This window comes from Acyrthosiphon pisum, chromosome A3 (genome assembly GCF_005508785.2).
Source record: "Acyrthosiphon pisum isolate AL4f chromosome A3, pea_aphid_22Mar2018_4r6ur, whole genome shotgun sequence".
Lineage (NCBI taxonomy): Eukaryota > Metazoa > Arthropoda > Insecta > Hemiptera > Aphididae > Acyrthosiphon > Acyrthosiphon pisum.
The window spans coordinates 31,797,570-31,809,645 of NC_042496.1; the positions used below are offsets into that span (position 1 = coordinate 31,797,570).

Below are 12,076 nucleotides of genomic sequence, written 5' to 3' on the forward strand. Positions count from 1 at the left end.
CCTTTAAGTAGGTCACAGGGTAAGTTTATGTCGTAGTATATGGGCAGTGATTACACAGTTAGCGGCACTTATTATAATACTTATTAAATATCTACAACCGTGCTGGATAGTACTATTTAATAGTAGTCGAGATAACAGAATTGAGTAGTCGCGGTACCGGCGTGGTAGTCGCGATAAGTACCGATAAAATTGCTATACATATATTTTTTTACAGATTAATTAATAATGGGTCGATACAGCGGGAAAAAATGCCGACTCATCACCATGTTTTGGTTGACGACGTTTTTCTTTTTGGTGGAGATCATCGTCGGCTATATAACCAATTCGATGGCCCTTGTCGCGGACAGCTTTCACATGCTCAGCGACGTCGCGGCTTTGGTGGTCGCGTATTTATCGGTTAAAGTAAGTACCTATAAATCTATAATAGTAGTGATCATAATATGATGTCGACAACGATAAACTGAAATATTATTATCGACGACTGAAGTCGTGTGTTTAAGATCTGGTCTTAAAAAACCGCCTATATATTATGTATAATATATGTAATATTTTTTTGCATCTGTCGTTTTAACTTTTAAATACATTTCTGCTATTATAATGTTAATGTTAAATACCTATTTAACTTTATTTAACCATAGTGAATAGAATAAATTCGTTATTGTAGTTTGTTCGAGTTTTGTACCGAAGTCATTAAGAGTCGTTAAAAATTAATATAAATGTAATTAATACATTTGATCCAGCCAATGATCATGCGCTTCAGGGTTCTTGAATACTCATAATTTTGTTATTCAGACGTCCTAATATTAAAGCGTGCTTAATTTGATAAACAAAATGTATGTTTATACAAGTACCTAGTTTCTTTAAAAAAAAACGTAAAATTGTAAATACTAAGTTTTTAAATGTATTCATATTGCGATTACAGTTAACAATTAATTTTTTTTAGATGTCACCAAAAAAATGGTCAAAAAACACATTTGGATGGGCTAGAGCAGAAGTACTTGGAGCACTAGTAAATGCTGTGTTTTTAGTAGCTTTGTGTTTTTCAATTACTGTTGAAGCTTGTAAGAGGTATGTATATAACTATTAAAATAAAATGTTTATACAACGATTTGATCTATAATTATTTTTGTTTAAGGTTTATTGAAGTAGAGACCATTCACAATCCTAAATTGATTGTCGTAGTTGGAGTTTTGGGATTATTTGTCAATATTTTGGGTTTATTTTTGTTCCATGGTAATACATTCATCTTTTCTCAATTTTTCTCCAGTTTATATTTATGATATTTATTAATGACAATGCTTCAATATATTTTAGCTCATGGTGGAGGAGGACATGGTCATTCACATGGTGGTATATCTCGCAGCCACACGCGACTAACTCAATTAGTAAGCGCTGGAGCAAGTGCCAATGCTACTGATGATAATGATAATGATCATCGTTTCAATGTACCACTTAATCACACTCATGAATCTTCTGCTGGTCATATGAATATGCGAGGTGTATTTTTACATCTTCTGGCTGATGCATTAGGTTCAGTCATTGTAATTGTATCAGCTTTGGTATGTATAGATATTTAGCTTTTTCAAATATCGTTTTTTATGCCTCAGAAAATGAGGTTATTTTTCTGATTATTACATTGTTCTTAAAAGTTAGCTGACTAATTTGTATCTTTTATGAGAAAGCTGCTCTTATTTTAATTTTGTATATTTCAATTTAAAACATTTCAAAAATAAATGCTTATAAAAATTATTAATTGAGACATAGGTATTGTACAATATACATTTTTTCTGTAAGGTTATATTCAGTAGTGCTGGGCAGATGCCCATCTATAATGTCTAGTGATATGAAAGTATTAAGTTTAATATAATTTTCTAATAAATTCTAATTTTTTGAACAAGTTGAGGATGATAGATTAAGTTTTTCTTAGTAATTGATTTGATAATTTTAGATTGTGAGCGGAGCGATGATTGTATCGATTTTACAATGATTTGTAAATTTTAATTATTTTTTTATTTGTGTCTGTATACTGGATTATTAGTTATAATAATGAACTGATTTTAAACTTCAGTAACTTTTCTGTTTGGAAAGTGAATCTAGTTGGTGTATTCAAAAGTTAAAATGTAAAATTCCTAGTAGTTTAAAAAGATCCGGGGGAAAAAAAAAATATTAACTATAGATAGGAACTTTTACGCTAAATTAATATTCGACATAATAAATTTTTTTTTTAAACTCAAAAATGAATAACCATAGATACTTGACATCTTCATAAAATGTTTATCATATAATTTCCCTTACATAAATAGTACAATTTTTAAAATATTTTTACTCGTTTTGAGTTAGTTATAGATATTTTCAATTTTTTTCTATAAATATCGATTTTTTTTCGTTGGATCAAATAGCTTGTAAATGTTATACAAGGTTCTTTATAGTTTGGTCTATTAATAGTTAAAAATTATTAAAGATACATATTATGCAATTATTTTTTTATAAGCACTAAAAGTGATGCATTATGACAAAATTCTTCAAAATCATGAAAATTTGCTAATTATATTGTAGTTAAAATGTATTAAATGGTCAATTTTAAAGCTAAGGATCAAAAATGTAAAGTGAGGTTTCTTATATGGATTTCTTACTATAACTAAAAAATCTAAAAATTATATAAATATTATAGTATTTTTAAATAGATATTTTAAGTAAATTAAACAGAATTAAATATTTAAACTGCAAATCACTTATTTTGTTGTATTTTTGTAATTTAAAAATATTATTACCATCTTCCCTCAGAATTGTTTTTTGTATATAATGATATTTTATTATTGAATTTAAATTTAAAACATGCATTATAGTGACCCACTCAACACTTACTGTACATGACAGCAGTTCTCACTTGCCCATCTTTTTTAATAGGATCTATCTAGTTGCAGTTAAAAAGCTAGGCATTTTTTTTTCCATATTAGGTAGGTACAGTGTACACATTAAACAAACAATAGCATTGACTTTCATTTTAATTAATTTATGTAAAATGTTTTTAAGTTGTGGTTATTTTTAGATTGTGTGGTTGACCGATTGGAAATACCGTGATTACATTGATCCTGCTTTGAGTTTGTTAATGGTTATAATTATCTTACACTCAGTATGGCCATTGTTACAAGAGTCTGCACTTATACTACTTCAGACTGTCCCTACTCATATTCAAGTAGATGCCATCCAGAAACGACTTTTAGACAGAGTGGATGGAGTTTTAGCTGTACATGAGTTCCATGTGTGGCAATTAGCTGGAGATAGAATCATAGCATCTGCACACATAAGGTATTTTTGTTTTTGAGTTTAATTTTAATTAGTGTAATATATAATATAAATGTATTATTGTGTAATTATTACCAGGTGTAGGAACTTGCCAGAATATATGAAGTTAGCAGAAAAAGTTAAAGAATTTTTCCATAATGAAGGTATTCATTCAACTACCATCCAGCCTGAATTTGTGGAAGTTGAAGTATGTTTTAAATTATTATCAATAATTTTATTATTTAATATTAATAATATACATTGATTTTATGTCATATATATTTATAGATAACAGAAAATAGGAACGAAAACCAAACTCCTACTGAAGACTGCGTATTAGATTGTCCTAAAACTGACATACAGTGTCAATTGCAAACATGTTGCGGCCCATCAAAACAGGTAAATGTGTTTGTAGTAGTGCAATGATGAAACAAATATTCTTATATGTTTTAAATGTTTTAGGGTCGCGACACACCATCTCCTGTTGACACACCGTATTTGTGTCGACAACGTAATACTACTTCTGTTACTATTGACGCCACCAACAATTTACAGACTGTCAATACTCAAGATAGCGAAATGGAAAGCGGTGCACTATTGGGTGATAGAATTAACAATTGTCGTACTTCTGCAGGAGGATTTATCACTGGTGGATAGTATTTTTTCTAAATTATAACAATTTTGTTTTTTTTTTATATATATTAGATTATTATTATTATTATGATGATGAATAACTTAGCACATGGTTGCAATTGAACCTATTACATCAACAAGACCTACCATGTAAAAAAATAAACAAAAATATAACAATATATATTTGCTATGAATATTATATATTTAGTGAGATATGTATTACTCCTTGCAATGCGCAATGTCAGAAGATCAAAATTATATGTGCTCTACACGTACGTTTATGTAAACATCAACAAAATAATCTTAAGTTTATTATATTTTTAAACAATTGTAATGACTTATTAATGCTCAATTGTTGACATTTACCATGGATCTGTATTTGTTTGATGATGTAATATTGGATGAGCGTTGTAAATAAAACCAAAATCTTTATAAACATTTAAATTTTTACAATTGATTTTTTTTCAATAAAATTGATTAATTATTTAAAATATTTTTGACTGTAAACTAGTTATAATTTGATACAAATAATTTTTTCTAGCTTGTAACCCATATTTTATTTTATTGCCTACCAATTAAGAACGTTTTTCAATATCCATTATTAATATCAAATATATGAATGTATATTGATATGTATACTATTAGATATAATAATAATTCATATTTTAAGTTAAATCACAATTTTTGGAATAGTTTATATGATGTTTTATATAATATTAATATAGGATTAATAAATATATATATGTTTTTGATTATAACAAAATTAAACAATACGTTTATAATATAATTTCCATAATGTAGTAAAACATAATTGAGTATTATAATATGTTTAAATACACATTATTTTTTTAATCAGAATTTTTTATTATTTAATGTACCCGTTTACAGTGGCACACTGTAGTAATATGGCCATGACATGTAATATTTCAGATATTAACAGTCCGTAAAATAATGGGCACACATTATATATATATTATGTTTACACATTTTTATTTGTAGACTAAATTTATTATACTAATTTATTGAATCTACATCTATATCTTTTTGTTACTGGTTTTCAAAAATGTCAGAAGTATAACAATTAACATTATATGTAATATTATATAGATACATAATAAGTTATATTAATTATATTATATTTTTATAGTCATATTTTTTGATCATAAAATACAAATTTCAAGTATACTATATTTAGAATTATAAATTATAATAATCGCCTAATAATAAATACTTTTTTAGCTTTTAGATAATATAATAATTTATTACTATTTGTAATATTGATGACGAGAAAGTATTTGCATGTGTAGTTAATATATTATTTTTATAATAAACTTGTAGACTTAATTAAAATGATAAATTTTTTTATAGTTTGGTTTTTCTTGGTAGATAATATGCTGTTTGAAATTTTTACAATGCTAATGAAGAAAGAAGGCAACATTGTTATTTATTTAGTTTTAACAAAGCAGTTTCAAAAATATTAAGTATATTTTTATTATGAACTGTTCAATATAAAACATAATTCGGTAAGGAAAATTTGTTCTTAATTATTTAATATAAAAAAAACTAGCATTAATGATGACATGATCACCAAATTAAGGGTAAAAATCATACTTTATATTTTAATTTTTAAATACTGATGTTCATATGTAATCAACTATACATTTCTATAAAATTTCAAGTAACTACAAAAAGTATCAACATAAAATATACAAAAATGTTATGTTTGTTCAGAGGAGTGGATAACTTTGTTACCAAGACGTTGGCATGACTAAATTAATTTAATTTAATTTATTCAGTCATGCAAGTAGGTATGGAATTTTAAAAAGAATAACCAGAATTAGTTACCCTCTAACCAGAATATATTAAATAGCCCATGTTAGCAAATTATTGGCAAATCTTTGTCATGGTAACATTTTCCTTACTAGGTAATGATAATGACAAGGAACAGTGGATTACATTTTAGAAAACCGAGTATGACAAAGAAAGCGGTTTTGATATAAAAATTAATTATTACACGTAAAACCATAGAATATTGTTGACCATAAATAGGTGTATACAGTATACAACAATTAGACAGCCTAGAAGGAGACTTCTTATCATTGAACTTGATTGCCATTTACAAAGCAGGCAATGTTTACAAAAGAATTTTCTCATAGTATATAATATTAATGTGTGTAATGTATAATATTATGAATAATTGTAAACATTGCTTGCTTCATAAATGGCGGCCGACTGCAGCATCGGTTGCAGCAGGGCCGGATTTAGGGGGGGGCCCACGGGGCCCCCACAAGATTCAATTAATAAGAGACCCCCACAAAATGATAACCTTTTTTTTTCTTCTAGTAATTTGCAAAACAATATACTATTTTTTTTTTAAGTTTGAAATTATTATTATCTTAATATCTTATAATCTTATAATCTTATTATCTTTGGTTAATTTACGTCAAAAAGATTGTAGAAAAGAAGAATCGTGGGAATTATTTTTGTTCAGGATACTATGCGAAGACAATTTAAAAGTTACCTTTCTAAATGTAGACATATGTCTTTAATAATATTGGTCTGCGTATATACTTGGTCTAATGGTGGAAAACAGTAGCGGAGAACGCTTGTTTTCAAAAATGAAACTTATACAAATAGATTGAGAACTACAATGACACAAGGTTGTCTATCCAACTTAACCATTTTAAGTATCGAAAGTGATTTACTTAGGTCCTTGGACTTTGAAGATACCATCAAACAATTTTCTATTAAGAAGTCAAGAAAAGTATGTTTATTATAAATAACATGTACATTATATTTCTTTAGTATTTTATTTTTATATTTGTATATTATAAAATAACGTTGTACCTTGAACTAATGTACTAAATATTATTTAATGTATCAAATTTTTTATTGAAAATAATTTGAAGGATTTATTTTAGTTTTCAATAGCATCAAATATATTTTAATAGCAACTTATTTAATGGTTTTGATGTACTAATTTAAAAAAATAAAAAGAGATGACTTTAAAGGTTACTTATATTTACTTATTAATTGTATTAACATTTTATAAATCTGTATTAATTGTGTTCAATAAGCAAAATTGATATGATAAGAAATTAATAGCATGATGAGAGAATAATTCATCAGTTATATAATTTTAAAGTTTTAAAGCATGTATAGATCTACTAAAAATTCTTATATTTCAATCTTGTGTGGGCCCTGGGGCCCACACAACCTTAAATCCGGCCCTGGGTTGCAGCCTGCTGTAGTGTAAAGACTGCTATCTAGTTGTTGTATATTACTATCTATGAGCAAAACCCTAATAAGGGTTGCTGGTAACTGGCTAAGGTATATTGGACGAGACAATAACGGGTTCTTAGTTTTAGAGAGAGAAAAAGAAGAGGTAAAAACAGGGAATTTAGTGTGCAAAGTGGTACATTTTTATATCACTCGTCATTTATATATATACAAACATCTACTACAAAACTGACGCGACCACTGAACTAAATATTTAGTTTAGTGCTGACAACAGTGAAGGGATGTGCCACGTGCTCTCAGTGGTGGAGGAACGGACTTGAGAAGCTTACAAGTTACCACACGCTCCATTTCCGGTGGGAGGCATGCGAGTGGATCAACAATTTAAAGTAAGACTTGTGTGATTTGGTTTTAGACAAGTATGGTTGACGGTATTATCATTTAACTGATGATTGCTCATATACCGCTTGAATGGTATATGTGGACCGCGTTATTATACTGAAAACAAATATCAACAGTATGATTATATGACTTTGTTATGACTGTATATGACTTGTTTCAGATAAATAAAAAATTGTTAAATATTTGTGTCTTCAGACACCTGCACGCAATTTAAATAGGACATTTTCACATTTCATTATTTTGTGTATTGTGTATGTTGATGATTAATTGGTACGTATTTTATTATAATTTATAATTCAGAAAATACCTATCTAATACAATTATGGTATAATACTATAATCATTAATCAATACCGGTATTTATATGTATCACAATTCACAATTCACGGTAGGTATATTATAATATTGATATTACGATATACTGGGGTATTATTCTATATAGTATAATATATCTAATAGGTTTTACGGTATTCCAGTATAGACTTATAGTTTTACCATCGCACTATCGCAGCGTCACATACCAGTAGACATTCTGATCACGCAATATCGGTATCAAATGTCAATGCTGTTAACCCTATAGACGATAGTTATTAAAGTATTGTTAATACCTACATATTTTTTTACAAATATGAAATAATTAGGTATTATTTTACTATGATTTGATCTATTTGTTTGCATTTTAAAATTTGTATTTTCACGTGTTTAGGTTTATCGAACGTTTAGCGGTATTAACAATTTACCAATTCCGTATGAAAGAAGAAGAAAACGAACTCTTGTCCGTAGGTAATAAATGAAAATGGAACGATCTCTAGGTAAGACCGGTAGCCCGGGGTCTAAAAATAAGTTCTAAAATGTTTTTCTTTTGTCGGTTTTCGATATCGGCGCGAGAAAAATCTTGGCTTCTAGCCAGAGAAAAAACGTACGGGCTAGATTTGAAAACGAACGGCAGAAACCGAACGCGGAAGAGGTCGTTCGACCTCGTCTCGTTCTATATTTAGAATTTCAGCGTCGTCCGTATCGCAGAGAAACCGAAACAAACAAAAAAATTCATCGAATTCCGGGACACGCAGTCGTGTCGTAAAAAACGTTCTTGGATCGCGTTTGTTACAATAACAAACAAAATAACACGAAAACACCAACTTGCGGTGCGCGTTGCGCTCGAGTTTGGCGGCGACGAATTATGTTTTTGTATAAACAATAACAACAACAACAACGTGTATAGTACATACTGCATACGTCGATACGCCGCGCGCGCAGCTGCGGCCCCGTATAGTTTCACGCGTTCGCGAACAAAACCCAAAACAACAAAACCAAGCGCACGCGATCGTTATACAATAGTTGTACAACTCACTACACGGTACCTACTTACCTACCTACCCTAGTGTCCGTGTATTACATTGTACGTGTGTCGTGGACACACGCCCCACGCACGCCGGGAACCGCGACAATAATTAATATGCGCGGTGAAGGCTAAAAATACGTGGCCGCCGCCGACCTGTGTGCTAAAAAACGTGTACGGCGGCGAAACGCTCTCTCGCCGGCGGCGCGCGCGCGCGCTCTAACTTTTCGCACCGTTCCTGACACGCGCGCGCGCGCTCGCCGGCACCGTTTCCCTCACACTCTGTCACACGCCAAATGCGCGCGCGCACACGCCGCCGACCGCCTTGATAAAATACTATAACACATAAATCGATGGTACGCGATAAAACGCGCAAAAGTCTTCCGCTTTTGACCCGATCGGTCCGCCGTACAGTAACCGCCGTTACGTGGTCAGGAATTCCGTCGTCATCGTCATTGGACGTCACGATAGTGCATTATTTATAAGACGACTATCGTGCCGGTCGCGATAACAGACATGGCGGTGACGGTGGCGCGATGACCACGTCGCGACTCGTCGGTGGGTGACACCGGCTGGCCGGCACGCAGTGCTGAATAATCCCAGTGGACATTGAAAAAGTAACGTGATTCTGTTTGTCCATCGTCGTCGTCGTCGTCGTCGTGGTCCTCGTCATCATTATTGTCGTTCCGTGTCGCGTGTGTTTCTGTCGACAGGTGTTGTGCCCGACCGAGTGGACAGTCCTAGCGTAGGTGGCTTACACGGTCGCGCGACATGACCACCAAGACGGCCGTCGTCAAGTCCGCCGACGAACCGGTGGACGACCCGCTTGAGCACATGCTGTTGTTCTTCAACCTGAGCATACGCAAACTGGCGTTCGTTGGCGTGTCTTTGCCACTCATCACACTGCTGACGTGCCTAGCAACCGCGTACGTCTTTCAGTACGATGACGTGCACGAAACGCATTGTCGAGTGAGTACTATACATTATAGATTTGCAGTCAATCAAAGGTTGTCTTCAGGGCCGTGCTTAGGGTTTTCGAGGCTCAGGGCAAAAACCAATTTTTAAGCCAATTTTACCACTTTTTTTCAAACGCGAGGCCTCCAAATGTTAGTAAAAAGCGTAAGACCCAGGGCCAGGGCCCTGTTCACCCCCCTAAGGACGGCCTTGCAGGTCGTCTTCGAAATGGTCCGGCGGAGGTATGGCGTTCAAGTCCCGAATAAATTATGAAAGATCCATTGGATCATAGGACACCGGACGGGGTCGACACTTTGTGGGGCACTGGGGGCCCTTTCAACTCTTAAAATACAACTATTATCATTTTAATTTAATTTATCCTATTTTACGGTTGTAATTTTATAATTATGTGCCTGCCATTTAAAAAAACAAATAAATACGAAATAATTACAAACAATTAATTATAATATGTTTTTTGAACCAGTGACGTAGACATGATTTCTGAAAGAAGGGGGAGGGGTCAATAAAAGATAATTACATACCTAAATAGGAGGGATAAATTTGAAAATCCCCCAGCTTCTTAAAACTTTTTACGTAGGTAGTAAAATATTTAACAATAAGGAACAATTATTATAATTTCGAAATTCACATCAAACTAGGGTTGGCAAAAACCCGAGCTTCATAGAAAAAACCCAAAACCCGGGTTTTATTATACAGCGGACGACGCTTATAAGACTCATTGTGGGACCAGCACAAAGTGAGTCTTACAACCGAATGATCTCATTGGCGAAGTGGGGAAAAACAAAATTTAATCTACTTTAATACATATTGCATACTTATTCTTGAATAAATTTAAAAATTCTGATGAAAAAATTAAAATTATGATACATAATTTTATAAAAATTATTAAATATAAAATTATAAAATATGTATTATGTTAGTATTATTTATGAAAAAAAATTTTAATTTTGGTTTGTTTTGAGTTATAAACTAATATTCCGGAATTATATTGATCAACCACTTGATAAAGATTAACTCTTGTGTCAAACATGCATTTTTATTTGCTGAGTAGTCCACAGGTAAATCTTTAACTCCTTTGAAACAACGAGGTTGGTTACCTTTTCCGATAACGAGGAGTTTCTTTTTGACTCCCGTCATACTGGCACAACACATTAGAGTAATTTTAGATTCTGAGCGGTGCGAGGGAGCTAGTAGTTTTACAATGGTGTTTATTGTTATTTTTTTTTATATCCTGTATACAAAATATCTACCAGAAGGAGTGCTTCGATTTCAACATATATAGTTCATTATCTTTTAGCAAATTGGATCAAGATGGTACTTTAGAGAGGTCATTTTTCAATTTTCTCAATAACTATTTAATGCCACAGGAAAAACCACCGACAAATTATGAAAAACCGCTAAAAATGAGATTTTAATTTTTAACGCTTTGTTTATCACCATAGAAACGAATAAAAAATAATAATACCTATTATAATATAAATTCAACTTACAGGATATAATAAATAATAACAATATACCGACAGACAAACCGTCTTCTCTCACAATTGTTTTCTTATACAATGATATTATATCATTAAATTCAAGTTTAATACAATCCTTTATACATTGACCCACTTGCAACCTTTAATGTACAGCAGAGCGACATCCACTTACCTACTTTTTTATAAACGTAAGTATGTTCAGGTAGTGCTCTAAAGTAGCGGTTCTTAACCTTTGTGTAGTGGTGACCCAAGATATTTCCCGAAATTTTCACGAGATCTTTTTATAATTAAATACATTTTTTTACTCTTATTACTTGTACTAATAACAGGTCATAATATTAATTACATTATATTTAAAAATAAACATTTATTTTAATTGTATTGTACATATTTTTTAAATAATTTTTAATTTAAATATTTTTTTTTTTAAATAATGAAGAATTTAATGACTTCCTTTGTCTTTTTTACGCTGACTTACGAATAATATTATACTAATGCTAACGACTATTCCGCACTGGGTACAGAGGTAGGTTGACGTTAACCTCATGATTACACGATTAAGTACCATACAACGTTCACAACATTGATATTGATTCTAAGAAAAATGCTGGTCAAAAACTTATCAAATACTATAATTTATAGCTATAAATATATACATTATCGGTTGATATTAACGAAACGAATATACTTGATAAGCTTCTTTTTACCAGTTATCAATATTGTGA

At 31.3% G+C, this 12,076-nt stretch overlaps 2 protein-coding genes across 3 annotated transcripts in view; both read left to right on the forward strand.

Annotated features, from left to right (window-relative positions):
• Window positions 1–5,283, forward strand: part of LOC100169339 (zinc transporter 1) — a 21,391-nt gene extending 16,108 nt beyond the window's left edge. For both annotated transcript variants that reach the window (XM_001950931.5, XM_008183397.3), the window contains exons 2-9: window positions 215–402; window positions 944–1,068; window positions 1,136–1,233; window positions 1,315–1,559; window positions 3,050–3,309; window positions 3,385–3,493; window positions 3,574–3,684; window positions 3,748–5,283. In XM_001950931.5, the coding sequence (XP_001950966.1) occupies window positions 226–402; window positions 944–1,068; window positions 1,136–1,233; window positions 1,315–1,559; window positions 3,050–3,309; window positions 3,385–3,493; window positions 3,574–3,684; window positions 3,748–3,942 (1,320 nt within the window). In that variant the 5' untranslated portion in view covers window positions 215–225 and the 3' untranslated portion in view covers window positions 3,943–5,283. The remainder of the gene's footprint in view (window positions 1–214; window positions 403–943; window positions 1,069–1,135; window positions 1,234–1,314; window positions 1,560–3,049; window positions 3,310–3,384; window positions 3,494–3,573; window positions 3,685–3,747) is intronic.
• A 3,825-nt stretch (window positions 5,284–9,108) lies between these two features.
• The window catches only part of LOC100167284 (post-GPI attachment to proteins factor 2-like), a 9,360-nt gene continuing 6,392 nt past the window's right edge, over window positions 9,109–12,076 (forward strand). The window contains exon 1 of the mRNA XM_001950953.5: window positions 9,109–9,864. Coding sequence (XP_001950988.1) covers window positions 9,667–9,864 — 198 coding nt within the window. The 5' untranslated portion in view covers window positions 9,109–9,666. The remainder of the gene's footprint in view (window positions 9,865–12,076) is intronic.